The 27,854-nt window shown below is 47.8% G+C and overlaps 1 protein-coding gene and 1 long non-coding RNA gene across 7 annotated transcripts in view; one reads left to right on the forward strand and one right to left on the reverse strand.

The window, feature by feature from the left end:
• KDM2B (lysine demethylase 2B) overlaps positions 1–27,854 on the forward strand; it is a 153,999-nt gene that overhangs the window by 18,278 nt on the left and 107,867 nt on the right. For 3 of the 6 annotated variants that reach the window (XR_006195534.1, XM_042911461.1, XM_042911462.1), the window contains exons 2-5: positions 7,997–8,172; positions 10,186–10,330; positions 13,297–13,375; positions 14,662–14,708. Coding sequence is in view for 5 of the 6 variants with exons in the window: in XM_042911461.1 (XP_042767395.1) it covers positions 8,041–8,172; positions 10,186–10,330; positions 13,297–13,375; positions 14,662–14,708 (403 nt within the window). In the remaining variant the exon portion in view is untranslated. Of the gene's footprint in view, positions 1–7,996; positions 8,173–8,851; positions 9,119–10,185; positions 10,331–13,296; positions 13,376–14,661; positions 14,709–27,854 lie in introns of those variants that run through there. The other 3 variants (XM_042911463.1, XM_042911464.1, XM_042911465.1) reach the window with 2 other exon arrangements.
• Positions 425–8,388, reverse strand: LOC122204180. The gene is made up of 3 exons (XR_006195536.1): positions 7,868–8,388; positions 6,622–6,712; positions 425–2,720 (listed from the first exon to the last, which is right to left on the reverse strand). It is a non-coding gene; the product is annotated as an uncharacterized LOC122204180 (long non-coding RNA).

The raw sequence follows: 27,854 nt of genomic DNA on the forward strand, positions 1-27,854 counted from the left end.
TTTAAGATTTAGTGAAGCTGAAAATAGAGATTTTATGAACCAAGCCCTAGGGACTGAGGATAAGTAGTGAACTAAGACCAAGGTCAGTCTCCTCAGAGTCTTCCATCTATGTATCTGTCTATCTATGTATCTACCTACCTATCTTAACATTTATTATTTTTGAGAGAGAGAGAGAGAGAGAGAGAGAGAGAGAGAGAGAGAGAGACAAGAGCATGAGCAGGGGAGGGGCAGAGAAAGGAGACACAGAATACAAAGCAGGCTCCAGGCTCTGAGCTGTCAGCACAGAGCCAGCCCCATGCGGGCTTGAACTCACCAACGAACTTTGAGATCATAGATCATGACCTGAGCCAAAGTTGGAAGCTTAACCGACTGAGCCATCCAGGGGCCCCGGGACATTTCCTTTAAAAGAGAGAGCCAGACAATAGACTGTTCACACATGAGTATTTTATTATAATTATGACAAGTATTCTGAATGGAAAGAGCTTTGTGCTAGGGTAAGCTGGGCAAACTTACCTGCTCTCAATTTGCAAGGGGTGGTCTCAGAGAGTCCTCTCTTTGGGTTGGGGTAAGAGCCAACTGTCCATTCCATTTCAGAGCATCCTGGCCTCACCAGGGTGAAAGGCCTGCTCTGTGCCATGAATAGGTGCTATGGGGTGAAGAGCAGGCTTTCCTACAAAGGCTGCTCTGTGTAGGAATCTAGGAGGCACTCAATAAGTAATTGGTGAATTAATGAAGTGCATTTCAAGGCGAGTTAAAAAGCCACTGACTCCATTTGCAAAGGATGTTGTAATATGGCTAACCAGGACAAGAGAAAAATCTCAGTACTGTTACTCCTAGATTTCTGGAAGGGTGAGAAATTTGGGGACTAAGGGAGGCACAGTAGGGGTGCTGGACTTCCATTAGACGGGTACTTTTTTTTTCTTTTTTTTTAAGTAGGCTCCACACCCAACATAGGGCTTGAACTCACCACCCCAAGACCAAGAGTTGCATGCTCTACTGACTGAGCCAGCCCAGGTACGCTTAGATATGTACTTTCAGAGTAGGTGTTGGCACTGTGCTAGGCAGGAGATACGTCCATGCATGAGGCAGACAGGGGCCCTACAGCCCCAGGGTTCCCAGTGTGCTGACAGCATAGGCAACACTAAGAAAATGTGATAAGTATTATGCAGGGGACAGGAGAGAGAAGATATCAAAGCTGGTTCCGAGAGGATAAGTAAGAGCTATGGAGAGGACGGCTGGCAGGAGAGACAACTCCTGGTGCACAGATCAGCAAATGCAAAGGTCTGGAGGAGAGAAAGCAGCTCTATTCAAAGAACCCAAAACAGTTGAGTGCGATCAGACTTTGAAGGCTTGTTGGGGAGAGAAGGTCGACTTCATTTTAATGAAGACACACACCATGACCACCCTGTTACAGAACACTGGTTCATTCAATCCTCCTGTAGCTCTTATACGTTTGATATTATGACCCCCATTTTACAGATGGGATAACTGAGGCTCAGTTTGGGCACCTTGTGTGAGGTCATATAGCTCACTGGATTTGGGAATTTAGAATGTTCCTTTATGTAAATGCTTTTGTTCTAGCGGTTCCTTTTTACCCGAGGTAATGCGTGTAAAAGGTTTTTTCTGTAACAGACCCATGTCCACATGAGGCTTTTTAGTCCTCTTGCAGGGCTTCTGGCTCCATCCAGTTCAGCCTGCAGCATTCAGGGAGCCCAGGAAGGGGCAGTAATGAAAGCCAAAAGGCCCAATGGCCTCTCTTAAAATTCCCCTGTGTCTATTCTGGTTCCCTCTCTGGGGGCACCTCCAGATATTATCTTCTGCTAAATAGAGAGTTTGATTCTCAGAAGTTCCAAGACGTGGGAGGTTTTAAAAAAAAAATTGGCAAAGTCAACAACTACAAAAACCCCTGCAGCAGGCTGAGCACAAAGAGTTTGAATTTTGAACAAAGGGCAGGGTGAGACCCGAAAGTAAATGCTGACACATCCTCTCTCCAGCTGTGAACTGGGGGGTCTGAGGGCTGCTGCAAAGGTCATCGGTCTCTACATCTTTGGGGCAGGAAATGCAATTCAATCCTCTCAGTGACTGATTGCTCTGCAAGATTAATGGAATTGGCTCCAACACTGGTCGCTGTTCTGACAGAACAAAAAGTGAATCAGACTTCTCCCTTCCCCTCTCGTCCCACTAAGCAAGGTCAGCTGATTCCCAATTTTAAAAGTTCAAAACTTTTCTCCAGGAAATTTGTCCCAGGGTGTTCCTTTGTGGGGCGAAACTCTACCTGCTGGGCTGAGATCCAAAACGGACACTTGAAGTTCGGGGGAATCTTTCTAGGCTTTTCACCCGTCCCTACTTCATCTTTCAAAATAAAATTGATGTTAAGGGCAAGATCATCCCTGAAAGGGTTAACTGCCAGCCGGGCTGTCAGGCCCTCAGGGATTGGCAACCAACGACGATTTAGCATGATGAAGTAATGCTTGGAGTTTGATTTCCATTGGTTACTACACTTGTCCATCAATCCAAAGATGCAAGTTTTGAAAGTATCTTTGAACTTTTAGGACTCGCCTCCTGGAGTTAACCCCTTAATTAACTCACCTGTTATTTCCAAGTTTCCTTCAGATCCTCGCTCAGGCAGATGTAGAACTCTCGCAAAGTCTTCCCCAAATGCCCAAAGCCAGACGCTCAGGCTGTATGTAAGCTGCCCTGATACTTCAATCTACACGGGACTGGTGGGGGGGAAAAAAAAGAAAAAAGAGAAAAGGTCTTTGGGAACTCCACTCACTTGAACAGAAAAAGTACAGTATGCTGTTCCCCAAAGTATTTTTTAAATTGCAAAAGCAATACAAAATATGACAAAAATCCAGGATTTGGCAAAGTAGGAGGTGGATACGCAAGTCCTTGTTATATTTGGTATATTTATCTTCTATGCCTTTTTGTTTAAAATGTTTGATAAATTTACAAGGGCAAATAATATATGAGATAGTCCCTATATCACTCCCTCAAAGTTTTCTCCCCCCTTGGAAGTGATCAAACGTAATGGCTTGTTGCTCCATTCAAGCTCTTTCTTCTTCTTTTTTAACTTAAATGGGATCATAGCATATATGATATCCTGACTTTTTTATTTCTTAACCAATATTGAACTGTTTCTGAATCACAACATTCAGATTTACTTCATCCTTAGCTAATATTTTAGAATGATGCAGTTCTCCAGACAATATATGGAAAGATCTCCAGATCATATTAAATGCAAAAGGAAAGAGGACAATGGGTAATATTTACGTGACATAATAATAATAATAATAATAATAATAATAACAATAGAAAAAGTATATAGAAGTGTGTAAATGCATAAACTATTTCTGCTAGGATACCCAAGAGACATGCTAACAAGTTTTCTGGGGATGGGAGTATGGACAGGAGAAACTGGGTAGATGGGTGGGGATGGGGGAGAAAGACTTAAAGCCATTTAAAAAAATTATTTTATTTTTAAGTAATCTCTACACCCAACATGGGGCTCGAATTCATAACCCTGAGATCAAGAGTCACATGCTCCACCCCCCAGAGCCAGCCAGGTACCCTTAGACTTGAAGCAATTTTAAAACAGTTGTTATTAAAAATTTTTTTTGAATGTTTATTTTTGAGAGAAAGAGAAAGAAACAGAGCGTGAGTGGGTGAGGGGTGGAGACAGGGGGAGACACAGAATCTGAAGCAGGCTCCAGGCTCTGAGCTGTCAGCACAGAGCCCAACGTGGGGCTCGAACCCACGATCTGCAAGATCCTGACCTGAGCTGAAGTCAGATGCTTAACTGAATGAGCCACCCAGGTGCCCCCAAACAATTTTTAGATTGTGGAATATTTCATAAGTACAATCACATTTGTAAAATTTTAAAGAATACACTCAGGTGTTCACCATCCATATTAAGAAAAAGGAAATCACCAGCACTTCTCCCTGTTCAGAGTTGAGTCTCTTCCTGCATTTTGTGTTAATCACTCATTTGCTTTTATTTATGCCTTACTGCTTATGTATATATGCCTAAACAATATTTATTTGGCTTAGATTTGCCAGATTTTGAACTTTATTGTCTTAAAAGATGAACAAAATGAAACTCCTGGGGCACCTGGGGGGCTCAGTCCAACTCTTGATTTCGGCTCGGGTCATGATCTCATGGTTTGTGGGACTGAGCCCCATGTCGGGCTCTGCCCTGACAGTGTGGAACCTGCTTGGGATTTTCTCTCTCCTTTCCCCTCAAAATAAATAAATAAACTAAAAAAACAAACAAAAAAAAAAAATGAAAGTCCTGCCTGAGTAGGTATTATGGATACTACAACACAGAAAGTGAAATTGAATCTGTAAGATCTCAAATCAGGCAACTCTAATGCATACATGTGGTAAAAATGAAACGCTGTACCAAAGAATACATTTTCTGCTCTTTTCCAGGTTCTTCCCCCATTTTTGGATTATATTTATTTCCAAAGAAAATCCTGTATGTACGAAAGAATAAATGTAGATACAGATTTGTTCCCTTTGGTTGACCTAGTGGTCAGCACAATTTGGTATTCCATATCTCATTGTTTCATGTTTAGGATGTCATGAAATCCTCCCACATCAGTATATGTAGAACTACTTTGTTCTTCTTAATGTTTTGATAACATTTCATTGCATAGAAAAATGGTCCAAGGATTATTTAATCAGCTCCCTTAGATCATATTCAGTCTTTTTCTTTTTAAAATTTTTTAATGTTTATTTTTGAGAGAGAGAGAGAGAGAACGCAAGAGCGAGAGCGCAGTGGGGGAGGGACAGAGAGAGACACACACACAGAATCCCAAGCAGGCTCCAGGCTCTGAGCTGCCAGCACAGAGCCCAACGTGGGGCTCGAACTCAGGAGCTGTGAGATCATGACCTAAGCTGAAGTCCGAAGCTTAACCAACTGAGCCACCCAGGCGCTCCATATTCAGTCCTTTTCTGTTGCAAACAGGGTTACAATGGATTGCATCTTTGTGTTCCTGTCTATCAGCATGATACATATCAGGAAGTGGTTACCCATTTCTAAGGCTTCCTGCCCCATCACCAATTATCTGTCCTTGAGAAGTTTATTTGTCAGATCTGGGCAGGTGGGACAATCTTCTACCCAACTGGCATCCCCAGGCAGGCACGCAGAGTGACTGGTTGAAGGGCTAACACTCCAAACATTCACATTGTACCAGATGGCCCCTTTTAGGAAACCTTTGCAGACATCCCTTGTCCTCTTCCCCCACCTCATCATTCCAATAGTTCATTTTCTCAGGGTCCCTTCGTTCATTCCACAAATATTTCCAGAAGGTTGATTATGGAGACCCAGTGCCAAATCAGAGTGTGAGGCAGCTTGGTAGGTGAGTTAAGACAAATTCTGGAAAACACTAAGATTGCACAGTCCAATAATGATAGACACAGCTACATACATACAGCTATTTATATTTTAATTAAAATTAAAAAATAATTTAACATTCACTTCCTCAATCTCACTACCTACATTTCAAGTGCTCAGTAGCCACATGTGGCTAGAGGCTGCTGTATTGGACAGCGCAGACATAGAATATTTCCATGATCATGTCCTAGGGGACAGCCCTGCAGAGAGGTATAGTAAATGGTAAAGGCTGTGAGCTCCGGATTCCTATAAGCCCTGGATGCAAATCTTGTCTCTGTTATTTTACAGCTGTAAAATTTGGGCAAGTAACCATAAAGGTGGCAAATTCTAGACTCTCCCTCATTAGGGTTTAGATGAGGATTCAAAGAAATAGCAACTGTGAGTACCTTTGCTTAAAGACATAGTAAGCATTCAAAAATCAGGAGTTCTTATAAAATCATGTATGAGTGTGAAAACAGCTTCAGTTTCTAACAGTTTGAAAATCTAAATTCTGGGGATTCCTAACTCCCTTTGGAGCTGTCTGTCCACTCCCTGTGCAGCCTGGAGTATGTCTACAATCAGAGCTGGTTCTTCTGTATCCCCTCTGTCTTGAAGCACAGAGCTGCTCAATCAACCTTTGATGAATGAAGAAATGAATGAATGAGGCCAACACAGCCAGGATTTGACTGGGCCCTTTGTAAGAATGAGAAGGAGGGTCCGGGAAGTCATTATTACTAAGTTTCAAATACAACTGGCCTGCTCTTTTTTTCCTGCAAGAAAAAGTACTTCTCTTGGAGAAGCACCTTAATCTTCCCTTCCCTCTCTCACCTACCTCCGGCTCCTCTGGGACAATTAGCCAACACCAGGAGCTCAAGGGTCTTGGCCCTTCCCCCTTTGGCCCAAAATAACCTCCTCCCCCACTTTGAGCAAATGCCTGGAATTCTTTCAAGGGGAGGACAAAGCCTTTCATCTGCCAATTACTGATAAAGGGAAAATGCAAATATCGCTGGGGAAGGTGATCCATCAAGGACCCAACATTTATTGAGTGACCACTTAGGACCAGGCGGTAGGGTAGGCTTTCTGGGGGAGTCCAAGGGGAACAAACCCAGGCTGGCCCATTCTTCTTTCTGGTCTGTAGTTTCCTTATGGTTTGTAAAGGGAAGGGATTAAATTAGGTGACTACTCAACCCCTTTCCATTCTGACAGGCGAGGACCTCCCCTTTGGGGTGATATATGGACTTAACTGTTTTTGCAGTGAGGTGCCTGCCATCGGATCTTTTCCTGACACCAGCCTTTGGGGACACCATGAGGCCACATGGGGAGAGAGAGAAGGGTCTATGGGAGGAAAGGAGAATCAGGATCAAGCATTCTATTTCACTTTTACCTTATTGCACTTAACTTCCTTTTCTTGACCCTCCAGCCCAGACACCCTCCTTTGAACATGTTCATTTCATTATGTGGGAGCAAGGAAGGTGGTCAATATCCAAAAAACCATGAGATGGCGGAACCAGGCTCTGGTTTGAGCCCCGCCAACTACATTTACAAGCTTGTGAGCTTGGGTGAGTGGTTTTGCCTTTCTGAGACTCAGTTTTTCTTTGTAATGTGAGGAATAACCAGACTATTACCCTTCAAGGGGTCTTGTGTGAAAGAGAAGCAGATAAATTGGTTCCTGGTTCTTGACAGGGGCTGAAGGCTAACCCCTTCTCACTCACACTGAGCTAACCTGGGCGATTTCAGTCTGGAAACAAATTTTGATATTTGCCATCTAGTGGACTGGGATTAAAACAAACTTCAAAGAGCAGTTTTTGGGGGTGGGTAGAAAAGAATATAGAAAGCTAGGACAGGAAACTTTAAGGTGAGTGAGGGGGAAGCTATCTCTTAGGGTGACCAATCCAGGGCTGATAGTTCACATCCGATCTCTGATGGGGAAGCCACTTCCTCTCCACACCTCTCTGTCTGAATGGAGTGTTGACTGGGGACCATATGGGGGCAGAGGAAATCATCCAGATTGATAATTTCTCTGAGCCTCAGTTTTTCAAAACTACTTGCTCCAACTATCCTACAGGGGCTAATGGCAGAAATAAAAAATATGGGAAGTTTTGTTTTTTTGTTTTTTTTTTTGTCAAAGCCTGCTATGAGCATCTGTAATGTTCCTTTATTGTAGCTCTGGTGCCATGTGGTTATCTCCTCCTGATCGTTACCCCAAAGATCAGGCCTAGTTGGGCTAGAGGAATGTTTAGGGCCAGCTTTTCTCATCATCAAAGTCTAACTGACTATTACTGTTCATAATGGAATTACAGGACAGCATATTTAGGATTACAGTTTTGGGGGTGGCCATGGCCAACCAGGTATATTGACAGAAAGCAGGAGAGTGCCAGTACCTCTGCCAAGAATCCCTACAGGATTAATCGAGGGCTCCCCAAGTTCCCCACGCCCCATCCCAGAGCTTTCCACCGACTTTTCTCTTATAATCGGCCAATGAGGGCTTACCCTTCGCCTGCTTGCCAGCTGCGTTAGGAGGCGCCAGATCCGATTCTCTCGGTATTTCACTCCTGAGCATCTATTTCCTTCTCTTGGCGAGCGCAGGGACCTTTAAAAACTGTCCAACTTGTGTTCCAGGGCTCGTCGCCTAGTAAAGGACTCCACAGACGCGAGCAGGATGAATGAATGAAATGCAACGTCTTCCGGTCAACTCGGGTCTGAAAAGGCTCTGGTCTGGCTGTTATTTCCTGTACCTGCGTGTGTGGGTCCGTATCTTTGAGTCCGGGAGTTTAAAAGTTATGCAGTCCGTACAGGTATGGAGCTGCGCTAATTTCTTCCTGAGCCCCCAAATGCCTCCTCCACATGGCAGGTCCGCATATGGGGGTCTGGAGAGGATCTCACCCCCGGCACCACCCCCCCAAAAAAAAAGACATGCAGCAGAAAAAACAATTATATATACAAAGCTCTTTGAATTTGGGTCGGCCACGTAGGTAATGGGGTGGGGTGGATGAAGGAAGAGGAAGAGGGGTGACCCGTGGGGGCCGTGGGCAATGGGGGCAGGAATTGAGGTGGGGGGTCGTTTTGGGGGGTGCCAGGCCTCGGGGGCTTTCTAGCCAGCAAGCTCGGCTTGCATTTCCGCGCCTCCCGCTGAGGCCAGCCGTGCAAATCTGCACCTCCCTCCCCACCCCCTCCTCCTTCCCTCCCTCCCTGCCCCGCCATCTCCGGGATGCGCCCGCCGCCTGCAACTCAGCCCTCCAAAAGTCAGCTCTGCACACAACTCCCGGGCGGCGGCGGCGCCTGCGTGCAAGGCGCACTCGTGACCCAACAACAAAACAGCGATGCCAGGGCGCTAACGGCGCCCGGTGCCTCCCGGGCGCCCTCCCCGCCCCTCACCTCCTCGGGCAGCCGCCCCCGCCCCCCCCATCCCGGGCCGACTGCCCCCTCCACTAGCCCGGCCGCGGGCTCAGAGCGCGATCGGCAACAATGTTTACGTTCCGGGGATTATGACGTCGACGCCTCCCCCCCCACAACTGCTGAAAATGGTTTCCTAGGACTTTGCAAACGGATCTGCTTAAGTGTTGGTGCAAAACTTTGTAGATCTCGGCTCTGGCTTGCTTTATTTATTTATTTTTTGGTTTGTTTTCTTTGGTCTTCCCTCCTTCCCCCCTCCGCCAAAATGCAGGGGGCAGGAGTGTTGACAATTAATTGGTGAACTCTCCTAAAAAAATGGAGGCAGAGAAAGACTCTGGAAGAAGATTGGTGTGTAGCTTTTTTTTTTTTTTTCCAAATCTGTATCTGGTAATGATAGATCTATTTTTTTTTGTTGTTGTTGTTTCTTGCTGCCTTTTCTTTCCTTTTCTGTATTTTGCAAGAGGACCGGAAAAAAATATAATAAATTGCATGCAAAAGGAAGCAAGCAGCTTACTCCTCCAGTCCCTTGTGAGGCTCAGAGTCTCAGACACTTAAGTGGGGAGGTGGTAGAGGGGAAAGGCGTGGAGAGGGACTGAGCGGGCTTGGGGTTCGCCCGGAATCTGGGGGGCTGCAGGGCCCGGCGCTGGGCGGTCGAGGGAGGAGGCAGGGGATGCGGGGAGTGGTGGGGGAGTCTCCTTAGGAAGTGAGTGTGCGCGCGCGCTTGTGGGGAGATGAGGCAGCTGCTGGTGCGTTTTGGGGTCTACGATGGGAGCTTTGTGGCGGGCCGTCTGCCTCTCCCCCTCCCAAGCCCCGACCTCCCCCTCCACCTCTTCTTCTAGCATTGGCGGGCGGTCGGCGGGGGTGGCTGGGGTCTCAGCCCTTCCATTTCAGCTTTCCAGCTTCCCGAGTAGCTCGGGGGCGGCTCCAGTCTTAGAAATGCCGCCGGCCCCCGGTTCCGGCTTCCCGGCTCTGTCGCCGCGGCCGCCCGGGCTGCTGTTAGCGCCGAGCGGGGCGCTGCGGCGGCTCCTCCCGGGGCCTACAAATGCCCCGCCAGCCCGTGCGCGGAGCCCCCTTCGCGGGTTACATAACCAGGCTCCCGGCCGAGTGGGCAAAACTCAACACCTATCGGGGGTGGGGTGGGGCCAAGGGAGAGCCCCCCAGATGTCCTTTCCATGGCCTCCAAAGATGCAGGAGGGGAGTGCCCTGTACAGGGCACAGCCGGTCCCCGGGGGTGCGGGCCCCTCTCGTTATCCAGGTTTTCAGCATCTTTGGCATTTGCGCAAAGTTGCTCGGGTCGCAGTGGTGGGGTGCGGGGGGCGCGCGACTCCTGCACCTGCTTGAGCTGGGCCTAGGGTAAGAGACGACCCCCAGTCCCCCCAATAATGCCTCGGGCTCTCTGGTTTGGGTCCCTGCAGCGCCCGATTGACCGCCAGAGATACGACGAGAACGAGGACTTGTCGGACGTGGAGGAGATCGTCAGCGTCCGCGGCTTCAGCCTGGAGGAGAAGCTGCGCAGTCAGCTGTACCAGGGGGACTTCGTGCACGCCATGGAGGGCAAAGGTGAGGCGCCCCCTCCTCGGGCCGCGCTCCGCGCCGCGGGCCGAGCGCACGTGGGGAGGGAGCTGCCGGTGGCTGGGTTCGTATTTCGCGCCCGCGTCCCCCATTCCAGGGGATCCGGTGACGAAACGAGGCCGAGCACTGGGGGGGTGGGGTGGGGTGGCGAAGGAGGAGGGCAGGCGGGAACGGGAGCCGGGCGTGGGCCTAGACCCGGCCCGCGCCCACAGTGGGCCCCAGGGTGGGCAGAGCCAGGGGACTGGTGGTCAGAGGGACCTGGGGACTGACGGGTGGGCCGAAGGAGGGCGGGTGCGCGGCATTCTACCCCTCCCAGAGCCAGCTCAGCTCCTTGTAGCTGCGTGAGGTGCGGCTGCCTGTCTGGGAGAGGGGCTGGGGTGTCCCAGGGACATTGTGATGAGAGTCCCCCTAGGCCCGAAGCCTCCCAAACCCCGTCCTATTTCGGGCCGTGCCGGTTAGGAGCTGGTGCTGGGGATGCTCTGGTTGCTGAATGATGCCTCCTCAGCCCCTGGGATCTGCAGAACCCCATAACCTTCTGGTCTCTGCCAGATTTGAGCAGAGGCTGGGTCAGTTCAGAGCTGTTGTCTGGAGCCCCCAGTTATGCTTGAGGCCTCTGGCCCTTCAGCCTTGACAGTTTGAAGTGGGGACTGGGGGTAAGAGAGTTCTACCCCCTCAGGCTTCAGGCTGAGATCCCTGACCACCGGAGTTTGAAGTGAAAACTTGGGGTAGCCCTCTGGGGAACCAAGTCTCTTCTCAGACTAAGACTTCGAGAGTTCTGTCCCTTGTAGGCCCTGCCAGTCTAGAGGAGAAGTTGGGGAAGCCTCTGGGGTTTTGGGGTGCCACCCCTAGATCTTCACGGCCTGAGTTTCTCCCTGGCTCTAGTATTAGAAAGGTGTCTGTGGTGTCCCGCCAAGGTTGGGGTGATGCTTTAGCTTGGTCTGAGACTTCCAGAGGCCCTGTGTGGCCTCTGGCTCTGCCTGTGGGGTTGGGGCTTTGGAGATACCCCTGCCTACCTAGGTATTTCCCTATGCTCTCTGGGGTTTCTAAGTTTGGTTTTTTCCTCTCAGATACTCAAGTTTCTTTTATAATACACCATTTCCATTTTGTTGCCCCCCCCCCCCCCCCATCCACCTTGGAAAACCCTTCCATCCCTCAGTGAGCTGATAACAGGGGAAAGGCCTCCCCCTCCAGGTTCTGGTTGAGTGGCTGGGGCTGTAGGTTAGCCCTCAGATGAGACAGTCCTGGCTTTGCATTTTTGAAGTTTCTCCTTTGTGCCCACTGCTTCCTGGGGTTCAGTGGTAGGGGGTAGTTGTTGGGGGAGGGAAGAAGAACTTTCTTCCAGCCTGCCAAGTCTTAAGAGCATTGCATATGCAGGCAGACAGTCTGGGGGGGGGGGGGCGGGGGGGGGTGGAGAACTAGTCTCAACTACATTTAAATTTCCTTAGCACAAATGGGATTTTAATTCCTTTCGTTTCCTTCTCATTTTGAGTTTGGTGAATCCTATGAGAAAACGACATGCAAACTCTTCCTAGTTATTTGTGAGGAATTCTCAGCCCCAAATCTGAGTGTTTTCTCAAGCTCTTTTGAGGAAGTTGAAGCTGAGGGGGGGGGGGGTGTTGGAGCTGGGTTTTGGGTGTGGGCGTGTAGGGGGTGGATTCCAGCTAGGGAGAGTCCTTAAATCTGCTGTCCAGGCTCTTTTCAAAGGAGAGGGTCCTTGCGTTTTGGTAGTTAATTCGGATCTGGCCCCAAAATTCGAGGGAGGAGCTGAGAAACAGAAGGAGCCCTTAGCCTGGATTCAAAGTAGAAGCTTCTTAAACTTCTCTGCCTTTAAATCCTTAGGAATCCCCATTCACTGTGAGCCCCTGGGGATCTGAGCTGCTAAGGTCAGGGCTTTCCCCAGCTCTGGTTTTGTTCTCTCCCTCTGCTCTGAGCAGGGTTGCCTTGGCCTCCTCCCCCACCAAGCTGCCCTGGTGAACCGTTTGCCTGGGGCAGGGGCTTCAGTGGCCTGTGATCTCTCTTCTGACTGGCCAGGGAGGGCTTGTGCCCTTGTGGAGTGCCTTGGTTCACCTGAGGCTTTGGGGATGTGATGGTTTATTTCCGCTTCCCTCAACTCCCTATTTAGGGATAGGGAAGGTTGGGTCAGATCCCCTGGTTTTGGAACTCGAAGAACATAGAAACTAAGGCCTCCTTCATTCTCCAGGGCTTTCGTTAAGGGTTTTGGGGTCTACGCTAGACAAACCCGGGACAGAAAACTACCTTGTGAATTTTCTTTGGGCCTCAGTGTGCCCTCTTCACACAGCCTTCACCTGGGGAGCATTCTGCTCTGTTACCCAGTTGAAGCAAGTATTGTGATAGCTGCAGCAGAATTTCACTATTAAGACAACAAAGCTGTGCCCAGTTCTCTAGTTATTTTGGCACCAAATACACAGTTTCCAGGGAAACCAGCTTCCCCCCCCCCCCTCCCCTTCACTATGCAGGATATTACAATAAGATCTTCCCTGATGCTCAGCTACAATGAGAACTCTCCTCCCAGCCTCCTCTCTGGGGCTTCAGATCCTCCCAGGTGGTATTCTTCAATTTTGCACTGCCTTTACTTTCTGAGCTCAGCTTGGGGTGCGTTTCTCTGTCCCTCTTTCTCAGCGATCTGGGGCCTTTTTCTGTGCGGGGCCCTTTCATGAGTCTCCCTCCCCACCCTCCCTGGCCTTGGGCTGCTCATTGACAAGTTCTGACCCGTGGGGCATGCAGGGAATGACTGAGTAGGCAGAGGAGCTGATAGTTGGCCTGGCTTCTCCTGGGCTGTGCCTGCTCCATTTCCTTGTCGTTTTACGGGGAGCTTTGCCCTAGAGCTGGTGCCTGCATCGAATATAACCATGTCTTTCCTCTGACCAACTGATCGTGGTTCATTTGCTCCCTCATGACTTAACCAACCTGTTTTAATTCCAATATCCAAACAGATTTCAACTATGAGTACGTGCAGAGAGAAGCTCTCAGGGTTCCCCTGATATTTCGAGAAAAGGATGGACTGGGGATTAAGTAAGTTGCTGAAACTAATTGCTTCTTCCCATGTCTCACTCCCTTACAGTTTATAGTTTGGGATGGATTTCCTGAGCCCTTCTCCCCACCTCTCATCACAGAGAAGGATCTTTCTTCACTACCTGGGGATAGAATCTCTTTGTTCAAGGCCTGACAAAGGGGAAAAACTCTCCAAAGACTGATCTTTTTCAGGGAATTTGGGCAGAGACGACAGAGGGTACTTGAACAGTGTTCACTTCTTTCCCTGACCCATCACAGTTAACGTCCAGCGACTTTCTAAAGAGAACATAGTACTCCCCAAATTAGGAAACTGAGGCAGGGCCTGAGCTGTGAAGGGATTGGCCAGTCTCTAACTCCAGAGGCAGGGTACCTAGATACATATTTTTCTACTCTGGACTCCCACTACGTGGGAAATTGGTCCTTTTCTGTGGAGGGCATGTATCCTAGGTTGCCAGGCTCCTTGCCTCCTCTTTCTCTGCCCCAGCACCTGCCTCCCCAACAGTGTGTTGTTTGGTTTCCCTTCTCTTTGAGATCTGTCAGAGCTTCAGGTGGGGTGGGGGAGATATCTGACATCAGGGAGGAAGGCTGGAAGAACAGGTTTCCGCCCCTTGGGCTGGGGTGGAGAGGAGGCTGTGGGTGGCATCCCAGCTTGCCTCCCTCTCCAGCATCTACTGCCAGGCTCGCTCAAGAGTCTCATTCCCAGGGTAGAAATCAAACCTCTGGTGTCACTGTGAATTAATAGTGAATGTCAACACAGTCATTATGGCCTATGTTACCAAATGCCCGGAATTGGAATGATGTGTGTCTTTTTTTTTCCCCCTTTGAACTTAAAGGGATCCCTCCAACCCTCCATAGAGCTCCTTTTTATGGAGATTGTTTGCTAGGGGAAGAGACAAAGAGAGGGCTGCTGACCCTAAAAGAAAGCAGGTGTTTGAATGCCTAGCTCTAGGACTTACCTTTGACACCACAATTCAGTCTTCCCCTGAAAAGTGGGGTGGACAGTGGATGTCTCATCCACTTTTCTGTGGCAGTGCTGAATTCCTACTGGGGAGAGTGAGGGGGTTTGGTTTGCCTACTGGAGTGAGGAAAGGGCTCGATGGTTGGAGAGTGACCCTCTCTGGGGCACTCACTGGTCTATCCCCCTCCCTCTGGATTATCTCATTCTGGGTTCCCCAACTGAGAGCCAGGGAACCCTCTTGGAAGAATGGTTTCCCCCTGCCCCCGAGTTGGGTCTAACTCTGTTGTTTCTGGCTTCTCAGCAAATATCTGTGCTTCTCTTTTTCCAGGATGCCTGACCCTGATTTCACAGTCCGAGATGTCAAACTCCTAGTGGGTAAGTTGCTCACTGTGTGTGCAGCTCAGAGATGCCAAAGTTGGGGGGGGGGGGGGGAGGCACAAGAGGCAGAGGTCTTCGCCTCTGAAAGAAAGTCCCCGTGGGAGGAGGCAGGAGCAGGTGTGAGCTGCAGCCGTCTCATTCCGGAGAACAGGTCAGATTGCAAAGTCGTAAGAAGCTGTGCGAGAGGGTGTTGGCCAGCGCACAGTTTTATGAGGGCTTATTTGGACCCTAGCCTCCATCACAACACAATCTTAGATCTCTCCTTTGCATTGTTTGGGGCTTGCTGGGTAAACACTGGGTGCTTTGTGACCCCTGAAAGACTTTCAGACTTTGGAGGGGAGGGATCCTGCGTCCTGCTTCCTCAGGGTTCTAGACAGGTCTAGGGTGGGGTTTGCCACTGAGTACCCAGCATATGCTTATTACTCCCCGAGCACCTGCCGAGTGTGCTCTGCAGAGTGATCACTTAGTGCTCCAGACTCCTGACCTGGCGTTTCAGATGTTACAGGACGTCCTTCCGTAAATCCGTTCTTTCCAGAAGTGTTTCTCAAGTAGCTCCTTCATGGCAGGCAAGTTCAGAGCTGTGAACATGACAGACAAGATCCCTGTCCTCTTGGTTGGAGTGATAGGCAACAGACAAGTAAATAGTTTTTAAAAATCGATACCTTTTTGGAAGATGATAAGGCCTATGAAGAAACAAGGCAAGGTAATGGGCTGTGTCTTAGATGGGCTGGTCAGAGAGGGCCTGGGGTGTGTGTGTGTGTGTGTGTGTGTGTGTGTGTGTGTGTGTGTGTATACATATGGACAGAAGCCTGACTGATGAGAAGCCAGCTGTGGGAAAGAACATTCCAGATTGAGGGATAGGCCAGGTCAAAGGCCAGGAGGTGGGGGACGAGTGGAGTGAGTAAGGGGGAAAGGAGAAAAGGGGAGAGGTCACAGGGCCAGAGCCATGTAGGGCTTTACAGGCCCTGGTGGGGAGTTTGGGTTTGGCTCCCAGTGTGGTGGGAAGCCCTGGGGAGTTTTAAAGTGGGGTGAAGGGGGTAGACATGCAATCTGATCACTCTCTTTGGGAGAGGTTTAAAAACACTTTTTTAATTGACATAAAATTCATAGGCCGTAAAATTCACTGTTTAACCACTTTGGAGTGTATAACTCAGTGCTTTTAGTACGTTCACAAGGTTGTGCAGCCATCGCCACGATATGATTTCAGAATCCTATCACCTCTAAAGTCAGCCCTGTACCTCCCAGTTCTCCTCTGCTTTCAACTCCCAACAACCAGGGATGTGCTTTTTGCCTCCGTGGGTTTGTCTGTTCTGGACATTTCGTGGAAGTGGAATCATATGATATGTGGCCTTTTGTGATTGGCTTCTTTCACTTAGCATCGTGTGTTTGAGGTTCATCCATGTTGTAGCAGGTGTCAGTGCTTCGTTCCTTTTTTTTTAAATTTATTTTTGAGAGAGAGAGAGAGGGAGAGAGAATGAGTGGGGGAGGGGCAGAGAAAGGGGGACAGAGGATCTGAAGTGGGCTCTCTGCTGTCAGCACAGCAGACATGGGGCTCCAACCCACAAACCCACAAACCTTGAGATCATGATCTAAGCTGAACTTGGACACTTAACTGACTGAGCCACCCAGGCGCCCCAGTGCTTGGTTCCTTTTTATGGCTGAATACGATTCCAGTGGACGTGTGTGCATAGACCACATTTTGTTTATCCATTAATCAGTTGGTGGACATTTTGCTTGTTTCTCTTTCTCTCTGTTACACATAATGCTGCCATGAATATTTGTGTACAAGTTTTTGTGTGAACACATGTTTTCATTTCTCTTGGGTCTACACCTAGTTAATTGGGTCATATGTTAACTTTATTTAACCCGAGGAACTGCCAGACTTTTTCAAAGCAGCTGCACCATTTACATTCCCATTAGGAATGCAGGAGGGCTCCAATTTCTCCACATCCTCGCCAAACCTTGTTATTGCCTGTCCTTTTTTTTCCTGTTTTAATCTTTTTTTTTAAGTTTAAGTAGGCTCTACGCCCGACATGGAGTCCAACATGGGGCTCAAACGCAAGACTCTGAGATCGAGACCTGAGCTGAGCTTAAGAGTCGAACATTTGGGGCACCTGAGTGGCTCAACTTTTTAACTATCCGACTTGAGCTCGGGTCATGATTTTATGGTTCGTGGGTTCCCACATTGGCCTGCTTCAGTTTCTGTGTCTCCCTCTCTCTCTGCCCCTCTCCTGTTCATACTCCATTTCTCTCTGTGTCTCAAAAATAAACAAACATTAAAAAAAAAAGAGTCGGATGCTTAATAGACTGAGCAACCCAGGCATCCCTGCCTTTTTCTTTTTTTTTTTTTTAACGTTCATTCATTTTTGAGAGACAGAGCGGAGGCAGGGGTGGGGCAGAGAGAGAGAGGGGGAGACACAGAATCCAAAGCAGACTCCAGGCTCTGAGCAGTCAGCATAGAGCCTGACGTGGGGCTCGACCCCACAAACTGCGAGATCATGACCTGAGCCAGAGTTGGACGCTTAACCGACTGAGCCACCCAGGCACCCTAGGACATAATTTTTTTTTAAGCTGGATTCTAGAAATGCTGAAGGAAGTGAACATCACAGCAGAAGCTGCAGACTTTCTGACCCTGTGCAGAAGATGGCATGATGGACCCCCAAAATTAAGTCTTGGCACATTCGACTCATTCTGGGGCCACAACCCCACCCTACCCTTTGCTGCTGGACAACCTTAGTTTGAGGCCCACCTCTGCCAGTTGACTGATTTGGGGCATGCTGCTTAATCTACCTAAGCCTCTGTTCCCTCATCTGCAAAATAGATCTAGTAGCAGAATCTGCCTCAGAGGAGGATTCTAGAAGAGAATGAATGAATGCTTGGCATTTCGTTGGCAGACAAGTGCTTGATGAATGGTCCCTGTTATTATTTATTATAAAGGAAGGCCATGGATGTGATAAAATTCTCTTTTTTAGTTTATTTTGTTTTTTTGAGAGAGAGAGAGAGAGAGCAGGGGAGGGGCAGAGAGAGAGGGAGATCAAGAATCCCAAGCAGGCTCCACACTGTCAGCGCAGAGCCCGATGTGGGCTCTAACTCATGGACCATGAGATCACGACCTGAGCCGAAATCAAGAGTTGGATGCTTAACTGAATGAGCCACCTAGGAGCCCCGATAAAATTCTCTTTATGAGCAAGGATGAAAGCTAGATTCTCAAGTCTGAGGTTCAGGCAACATCAGAGTCTTAGTAATGTTGCTCTTGGCCCTTTTGAGGAACTTAAAAGCCCTTTGCAGTTTTATTTTGCTCTAGTCATTTCCAGGCTTCTACTGCTTTCTTTGCACCTCATTTGTCTGGTTGTTGAAGCAAGAGGACTCAATTAGATGGTCCTCATGTCCTTGCCAGCTCTCGAAAAGTCTGGGATGGCAAAGAAGGCAGGAATAGTGATATCTACACCCTATCTCTCTTGGCATTTCTGTGATGATCAAATGGATTGATGGGGGTCGCCTGGGTGGCGCAGTCGGTTAAGCGTCCGACTTCAGCCAGGTCACGATCTCGCGGTCCGTGAGTTCGAGCCCCGCGTCAGGCTCTGGGTTGATGGCTCCGAGCCTGGAGCCTGTTTCCGATTCTGTGTCTCCCTCTCTCTCTGCCCCTCCCCCGTTCATGCTCTGTCTCTCTCTGTCCCAAAAATAAATAAAAAACGTTGAAAAAAAAAAATAAAAAAAACAAACAAAAAAACACAAATGGATTGATGGGTATTGAAGTGCTTTGTGAAGATATAGTGTGTTCCATGCAGTTAGCATGGGGTATTATGCCCATTTTAATCTCTGAGAGTGCACGCAGGCTTCCGGGGAGCAGCAAAAGGGCACATACTTCACAGTGACATAAATGGCAAATGTAACTCAAGCTGGCCTAAGCAAAACAGAATTCACTGGCTTACATAATAGGTTTAGAGTGTGACCTTCAGGCACGTCTACATCTAGGTGTTCCAAGGAGATCTTGAGAGGTTGACTCTTCTTTTTCCTTTCTGCTTCCCTCTTTGGCTTCCTCTTTCTGCTTCATTCTTGGGCAAGCTTCTCCCCATGTGGTGGCAAAGACGGTGAGCCAGCAGCTCCGGCTTCTATCCTGCCAGCTCAGGTTCTCCTTCCCGACCCGCCAGTCGTTCCATCAAATGTCTCTGGATTGGCTCTGATGGCTTTAGCAGCACCCCACCCCTGGAACTGGCGGCTGGGGTCAGCTGCAGCACAAGCAAGTGATCTGGGAGTGGGGAAGGGGTGATTATCCAGGGTTGCTGGGCGACATTAACATGTCCCAAACGTAAATAGGAGTTCTGCCTTGGAAGGTAGGGTATGGGGAAGGCTGCGCCAACCCTGTCAGTGTGGGATCTCACCCTCTGTCTTCTAGACTCTTGCCCCCTCCCCAGGCCTCATACCTTGGGAGGCAACTGTTCTAGAAGGGGCCAGCTATTGAGGCACCGGTTGCAGCCACAGATTCTTCTCTAATGCCGTAAATCAGGCTTTGATCCATCAGCCCCATTTATATGCCTTCTGGGAATTCAGATACCTGGTCTCCGTTCCTAACTCCTCGCCTTTAAAAACAAAAAAGGCACTTTGCATTTTTAGGACACGGTACACTTTAAAAAAAAAAAGGCTTTTTATTGAAGTATAATGTACATATAGAAAAGTGCACGTATGATAACCATACATCTTGATTAATTTTAACAAATTGAACGTACTATGGTCACTGGCACTCCAGAATCAACCCCTGTGTCCCTATCCAGTCACTGCCCTCCATTGTCATCCTGACTTCTAGCAGCGTGGATGAATTTCGCCTGTGTTCATCATACTTTTTGATGGTGGAATCAGGCAGGCGTCTACTTTTACTTTCAGCTTCTTTTGCTCAGCTTGGTGTTTATAAGACTCATCGATACTGTTGTGTATAGTTGTAGGTGGTTTATTTTCATTGCTGTAGTTTTCTGTTGTGTGACTATTTCCCTATTTATGTATTCATCCTATTATTATTATTGTTGTTTATTTTTTGTAAGTAGGCTTCACGCCCAGCACAGAGCCCAATGCGGGGCTTGAACTCATGACTCTGAGTTCATGACCTGAGTTGAGATCCAGAGTCAGATGCTTCACTCACTGAGCCACTCAGGTGCCTCTGTTCATTCTCTTATTAATGGGCACTCTGATAGCTGCCAGTTTAAGGCTGCTATGAACACCCCGGGACATGACTTTTGGTGAACAGATGGGTGCATATACCTAAGAGTGGAACTGTTTGGGTCACAGGGTATGAGCATGTGTTTAGTTTTAGTAGACACTGTCAGTAACCGTCCACAGGGCTTGGTCTGCTTCTCATTGCTCTGCATCCTCACCAAGAGTTCATGTTTCCATCCTTTTTTTTTTTTTAAAGTAGGCTCCACACCCATCACGGAGTCCAATTCGGGACTTGAACTCACGACCCTGAGATCAAGACCTACCTGAAATCAAGAGTCAGACAGTTAACCAACTGAGCAACCTAGGCTCCCCTTTCCATCCTTTTCATTTTTTTTTTTTTTCTTTGAGAGACAGAGAGCGCAAGTGAGCAAGGAGAAGAGAGAGAGAGAGAGAGAGTCCCACGAGGGGCGGGGAGAGAGAGAGAAAGAGAAGCGGGGCTCACCCTGGGCTTGTGTTTTACCCGAAGCAGGGCTCCAGCTTACCCGATGTGGGACTTGAACTCACGAACTGTGAGATCATGACCTGAGCCGAAGTCAGATGCTTAAGGAGTGAGCCACCCAGGTGCCCCATCCTTTTAATTTTAGTCACGCTTCTGTGCTGGAGGGAGTATAGTTTTATCACATGATGGTTTTAGTTTGCATTTCTTTAATAACTAATGAAATTGAACTCTGTTTCATATGTTTATGCGAGCTGTCTGATCAAGTCTTTTCTCCATTAGTTTGAAAGGTTGTCTCTTGTTGATTGTAAGAAGTATTAGTTTGCGAGGGCCGCCATGACGAAGTACCATAGACTGGATGATTTAAATAACAGAACATTTGTTTTAAAGTTTTTAGATGTTTATTTACTTACTTTGAGAGAGAGAGGGAGCAAGCATGAACAGGGGAGGGGCAGAGAGGGAGGTAGAGCTAGAATCCCCAGCAGGCTCCGTGCTGTCAACACAGAGCCCAACACAGGGCTCAAACCACGAGCTGTGAGATCGTGACTTGAGCCAAGATTAAGAGTCTGACGCTTAGCTGACTGAGCCACCCAGGCACCCTGCAGAAATTTATTTTCTCACAATTACGGAGCTAGAAGTCCAAGATGGAAGTGTTTGTTGTGGGGCTGGTTTCTCTGAAGACCTCTCCCCTTGGTTTGTAGATGACTGTCTTCTCCCTGTGTCTTCATATGGTCTTCCCTATGTTTCTGTGACCTAATCTCTTCTTATATCAGTCTTGGGGCACCTGGGGGGCTCAGGTGGTTAAGCGTCTGATTCTTGATTTCAGCTCAGGTCATGATCTCAACAGTTCATGAGATCGATCCCCACATCGGGCTGTGCGCTGACAGCACAGAGCCTTCTTGGGATTCTCTCTCTCCATCTTTCTCTGCCCCTCCCTCACTCATGTGCATGCTCTCTCTCTCTCAAAATAAATAAATAAGCTTAAAAAAGGGGGGACATCAGTCTTGTTGAATTAGGGCCCACCCTAAAGGTCTTATTTTAACTTAATTACCTCTTTAAAGACTGTTCTCAAACATGATTACATTTTGAGATCCTGGGGGTTAGGAGCTCAACACATAAATGTTAGGGGACACAATTCAGCCCACAACATAAAGTTTCTTGATCTATTCTGGATATGATTATACATTCCAAAATCTCTTACTTTGTGGATTGTGTTGCCTTTTCACACCCCTAAAGGTGTCTTTGAATGAACAGACAGACGTTCTTTATTTATTTTTTATTTAAAAAAAAAATTTTTTTTTTAATGTTTATTTATTTTTGAGACAGAGAGAGACGGAGCATGAATGGGGGAGGGGCAGAGAGAGAGGGAGACACAGAATCGGAAGCAGGCTCCAGGCTCTGAGCCATCAGCTCAGAGCCCGACACGGGGCTCGAACTCACGAACCGTGAGATCGTGACCTGAGCCAAAGTCGGACGCTCAACCGACTGAGCCACCCAGGCGCCCCATACATTCTTTATTTTTAACATAGACCGTTTAGCGCTTCTTGGTCTATTACTTATTTTGTGTTTTGTTTCAGAAATATTTGCATACTCCAGGGTTGGAAGATCTTCATGTGTTTTGCTCAAAAAAAAGCTTTATCGTTCAGACTTTCACGTTTAGGTCTGTAGTTTATGTGGAATTGATTCTTGTGTTTGGTGCACAATAAGGGTCACGATCCCTTTTCTCCTGCGTGTATATCCAGTTAATCCAGTACCGTGATTGAGAAAGCATCCTCTCCCCACGGCAATGAAGTATTGTCTTTGTCGTAAATCAGGTGACTGCTTTTGCATGCGTCTGTTTCTGGATACTCCAGTGTGTCCCCTGAGCAGCTCCCCGCATCCTGCAAATAACGGGCTCAATCCCAGATAATCCATTTAAGAAGAATGGGATATTTTCACATATGTGGGTTGGGAGTTGGGGGTATAGGGAGACTGGGAAGGAATTCTAGTTGCCTCTGAAGATGCTTTAAACTTTCTGAGAAAACATATCCATAAAGTGCTGGGTCCCCACTCACTCTCTACCAATTGTGTCACTGATTGTGTCCTGCATATTATCTTACCGTATTTCTCTCTAAAGAGGATATCCTAGCTCACCGATGTTTTCTTTGACCCCTTTTCTTGAAAAATATTCATGACAAATCACCTCATTCAGTATTTATTTATCCAATTATAGAAATAATCACCTGTCTTTTACTGTCCGTTTACCAAATGGCCTCATTGTGTCCTCACCAATAATCATATAAATTGTTACTGTTCACTCTCCCGATGGGGATCCGAGGCTCAGGGGGAACAACCCACATGGCCCGTGGATGGGCGATCTACATGGGACCTGAACTCGGCTCTGGGTGCTTCCCACACTTTTGCTTCATGACTTTCTCCTCCGTTCATTCTTCCTTCATGGTGTTACTGGTGTCTGCATTGTGTCTGGTGAAGGAGACTCACCAGACTTGGATGTGCCCTTGACGGGTTGTGCTTAGTAAATTCTCACACTTTAGAAATCAAAGATAGCTGGGGCGCCTGGGTGGCTCAGTCGGTTGAGCATCCAACTTCAGCTCAGGTCATGATCTTGAGGTTTGTGAGTTCAAGCCCCGCGTTGGGCTCTCTGCTGTCAGAGCAGAGCGTGGAGCCTGCTTTGGATCCTCTGTCCCTCCCTCTCTCTGCCCCTTTCCCACTTGTCCTCTCTGAAAAATGAATAAATATTAAAAAAAAAAAAAGTCAAAGATAGCTGACTTGCCTCCAGACCTTTCTTTCTTTCTTTTTTTTTTTTAAGTTGGTTTAAAATCATAGACACTTTACATTTGAAACTCTGGAAGAGTTTGTTTTTGTTTTTGTTTTAATGTTTATTTTTGAGAGAGAGAAGAGAGAGAGAGAGAGAGATCATGACTTGAGCCGAAGTCAGACGCTTCACCGACTGAACCACCCAGGTGCCCCTCTGGAAGAGCTCTTAGAATTCCTCTAGTCTTGCTTTCCCCTTACACAGGTGGGAAAAACTGAGGCCTGGAGACAAGTGACTTGCAAGTTGTCCAGACAGCAGATGGCATATCAGATTCAAACGTGGGTTTGAATTTCAGTGATTGGGAGAAGATGATGCTTGTAATGGAAACCCAGAGGAAAAGTAGACTTGTGCGGGGGGTGTGGATGGGCTCAGTTCTGGCCACGTTGAATGGAGCTCGGGAGAGAAATCCAGGGTGGACAGATGGCACGGGAGGCATCCACCTGGCAGAACAGATAGAAACTCAAGCAGAGGAAGGTGCATGAAGTCAGGAAGGCTGAGACTCCTGAGTGCCAAGGAAGGAGAGTTTCAGAGGAGTTCGGTTATAGTTCTTTTTTTTTCCTTTTTTCTTTTCTTTTTTTTTTTTTTGTTAAATAAGTTTTAAAAATTAATTTATTTTTTTAATTTTAATTTTATTTTAAAAATATTTATTTTTGGGAGAGTGCAAGCGGGAGAGGGGCAGGGAGAGGAGGACAGAGGATTTTGAAGTGGGCTCTATGCTCGTAGGCTGACAGCAGTGAGCCCCATGTGGGGCTCAAACTCATGAACCTCAAGATCATAACTTGACCCAAAGTCAGACGCTCAACCAACTGAGCCACCCAGGTGCCCCTATTTCTTTCTTTCTTTTCTTTAATGTTTATTTATTTTTGAGAAAGAGAGAGACAGAGTGTGAGCTGGGGAGGGGCAGAGAGAGAGGGAGACATAGAATCCGAAGCAGGCTCCAGGCTCCGAGCTGTCAGCACAGGGCCCGACACGGGGCTCGAACTCACGAACTGTGAGATCATGACCTGAGCCAGAGTCAGATGCTTAACTGACTGAGCCACCTAGGCACCCCTTTTTTTTCTTTAAGATGAGCCCCAGCTCACTGGTTTGTCCTATTTCCCTTTCCTTGGAATGCCAGTGTTCTGAAATCAAAATCTTGACTGTACCTGGGCCTTGGGGAGCTAAACTTGCTTCTGCCCACTGTTTACCTAATAGAAATCACTCCCCTGTGGGTAGCTCCTTAGACTGGAACTACTCTCATTAGCTGTTACTTCCTGAGATCTTAGAAGCCAGGAACCTCTGCCGTATTTTTTCGTCTGATCCACATAAAACTGTATTTGCCACTATCCCCATTCCATAGATGTCAAATTGAGGCTCAGAGTGATTTGTCCACAAATAGCTAGTGTGTGGAGTTGCTGATTTGTGCCCATATCCATTTGACTAAGGAGCTATTCTCTTAACTTCTGCACAGTACTGTGGCTGGCTCTTGGTGTCCCATAATCCAGAGCTCTGTAGTATTTTTGGCTTGAGTGTCTGTTTGGATTTTCTTGGCTGATTGGGTTTCACCCTGATTTGTTAGCCTGGGTTTGTATCTTCTTCTGGTTTTTTTTTTTTAAGTTTATTTATTTTTGAGAGTGTGCAGAGAGAGAGGGGACAGAGGATCCCAAGCAGGCTCTGTGCTGACAGCGGTGAGCCCGACGTGGGGCTCGAACTCATGAACTGTGAGATCATGACCTGAGCCGAAGTCAGACGCTCAACCAGCCGAGCCACCCAGGCGCCCCTGGTTTGTATCTTACGCTCATCTGTCTGTGAGGGTCGGGATCTTGCATCCGGGGCACAGAGGACATCCTGGTATTGGATCTGTGCTGGAGATAATTTTTAAAGGTGCAGAGGTGAGGAGCCAGAAGATATCAGTGCTTAGGGAGAACTTAAGGACCTTTGTAAGCACCTTATTTCACAGTGAAGACACTGAAGCCTAGACCCTACAATAGATCTGTCCCAGGTGGTGCAGATAGTGTCTGCTCTGGGCCCTCCCCTTTCCCTCATACCTTCAGTTTGGGAGAGTGTCCTCAAAAGGACTCCTGCTTTTAAGTTTACAAAGTGCTTTCAGTAATCGTGTCAGAAGGTCCTATTCTCTTCACTTTACAGATGAAGAAACAGAGACCCAGAGAACTTCAGGGATATACATACCAAAGGCTTCACCGCTAGGAAAGAGTGAGATTTGAACTGTGGCCAGTGCTTTTGCTAATAAACACTACCTCTGTGAAATGGACGAGGAGACACTTTCAAGGAGCAGAATAAAAAACCATTTGAGAAACTTGAGGAAGATAGAGAGGGTTCCAGAACGACGATGGAGGACAGTTGTGGGCACTCTCAGGAGGAGTTTGGGGTCAGTGCCTGTGTATACTTTATATTAGTGTTCAAGGTGACTTTCAGCAGCCTCTTCCCAGCTCTGAGCCCGTGGCTCTTGGAGGTGACTGATGGGGCCTTCAAAGCAAGGGCCATGGGGCGATGGATTAATTTCTGCAGCTGGAATTTGTTGGATGTGTGTGTAGCCTGTGAGCCCAGAGAACCAATGAGAATGGGGGGGCGGGGAGGAGAGAGCAAAGGAGGGGGGTTGAGCTGCTGGCCTACTTAGGGACGCCAGACACTGCTCAACGTGGAAAATTTTCCCTGTAACCCGTTGACTTCAGAAGCCAAAGAGTTCCATTGCTCTGGGTCCCTTGAGGATCCAAAAGGCAGCTTGTCCCTGTCACCCGCTCCAGAGGTGGCTGCTCCCAACGCTTGGAGGGCCACATTCCATTGTTAGCACTGATCTGTCCCTTCTTCTGTCCCGTGGGGGCACACGCCTCTTCCCCCGGTACTGAGCTTCCTGCTCAGAGACCTGGCATTTACAGCCAGCTCTCCTTTGCCATCAGCAGCAGACCAGACTGGGAACCTGAGAAGATGGAGGGCCGATTCTTAATCTCCCAGCTCAGACTGAAGAGGACAGGCAGGCCCCACAGGCCCCAGTGTCCCCAGTGACCCCTGGGGCAAGCCTGTGGGTCTCGTCCCCCACATGCTTCTCTCCGGTTCATGTTTAAGGGATCTGATCTATTTAAGAAGTAGGCTAAAAATCAGTGTGTCGGTCCTAGAAGAGGACCTGAAAAGACCTAACCCAGTGGTTTTCAAAGGGAAATCCCCAGAATCTGGGTCTGAGTTCTCAGCGCACCCCCCCCCCCCCTTCCTGCTTTAACCTGAGCTGCTTGTTTTTATTTATGCCTTTGGCTCTTGTCAGAGCTTCTGTTTGAAGAAGGAGTTCTATGGCGGTAAAAACAGAAGTGTAAAGGTCATTCTTCCTGCCTTTGCACATGAGGCAACTGAGGCCTGGAGCAGGGTCAGTTAGGGTTGCTGGGACTGGAACTCAGCCCAGGGCTCTTGACACTGTTCCAGGTGCCCTGGAGGCATCTACCGCTCTTTGCGTGGCCTCCTGTGGGAGGAGCCAACAAACCAGGCACCCTTGCCTCCAGTGTGGGTCTTCATGTGAGAATACAAGAGCCTGTTACGGGGCTGTGTCTTCAGGGTTAAAATCGCGGGGCCTAAGAAGACCACATATGAGGCAGGGGCGTGAGCTCCCTTTCCCCCATCTGTCTGATTGGGACACCTCCTCATTTCCTATTCAAAACGTCAGGACCCAGACCAGCTCTGTGGCTAGTGGCTAAGTGCGTTGCACACCCTACCATGTGCCAGACATTGTGTTAGGTTCTCTTACATCAACGGGCCCCTTTTACAAATGAACACCCTTCCAATTCTAGAAAGGGTAAATGAGTCCCCTGAAACCACAGAGCTAGGAACAGAGCTGGGATTTGCTGGAGAGAATTTAAAAAAGTAATGAGGAGAGGGGTGCCTGTGTGGCTCAGTCAGTTAAGTGTCAGACTCTTGATTTCAGCTCAGGTCATGATCTCATGGTTCATGAGTTTGAGCCCCACCTCAGGCTTCGTGCTCACAGGGCAGAGCCTGCTTGGGATTCTCTCTCTCTCCCTCTTTTTCCTTCTCTCCCCTGCTCTCTCTCCCTCTCAAAATAAGTAAATAAGCTTTGAAAAATAAAATAAATAAAACCTTAGTCATAATAGCATTATCACACCTAATCTTTTAAAAACAACAATTCCTGGAATGCCTGGGTGGCTCAGTTAGTTAAGTGTCCGACTTTGGCTCAGGTCATGATCTCACAGTTCGTGAGTTCAAGCCCCGCGTCGGGCTCTGTGCTGACAGTTTGGAGCCTGGAACCTGCTCTGGATTCTGTGTCTCCCTCTCTCTCTGCCCCTCCCCCACTCACACTCTGTCTCTCTCTCTCTCAAGAAATAAACATTAAAAAAGATAAAAATAAATAAAAATAAAAGAATAAAAACAATAATTCCTTAAAATGAGTAAATATCAGACGTACCTGGCTGGCCCAGTCAGTAGAGTGTGCACCTCTTGATCTTGGGGTTGTGAGTTCAAGCCCCACATTGGGCATAGAGCTTACTTAAAAAAATAATTAATTTAAAAAATAAATAAAATATGTAAATATCTATATTTATTGTTCAAACTCCCAGTTTCATGTTACCATACATATCACTTCTTTGTTTTGTTTTGTTTTGCCAGTTCTATGAGTCAGAAGGTAAATAACGTCCTTATATTGTGATTGGTTGTGATGCCTTTTAAGTCTCTTATTTATAATCTCTAG

The sequence above is a fragment of the Panthera leo genome, chromosome D3, assembly GCF_018350215.1.
Source record: "Panthera leo isolate Ple1 chromosome D3, P.leo_Ple1_pat1.1, whole genome shotgun sequence".
Classification (NCBI taxonomy): domain Eukaryota; kingdom Metazoa; phylum Chordata; class Mammalia; order Carnivora; family Felidae; genus Panthera; species Panthera leo.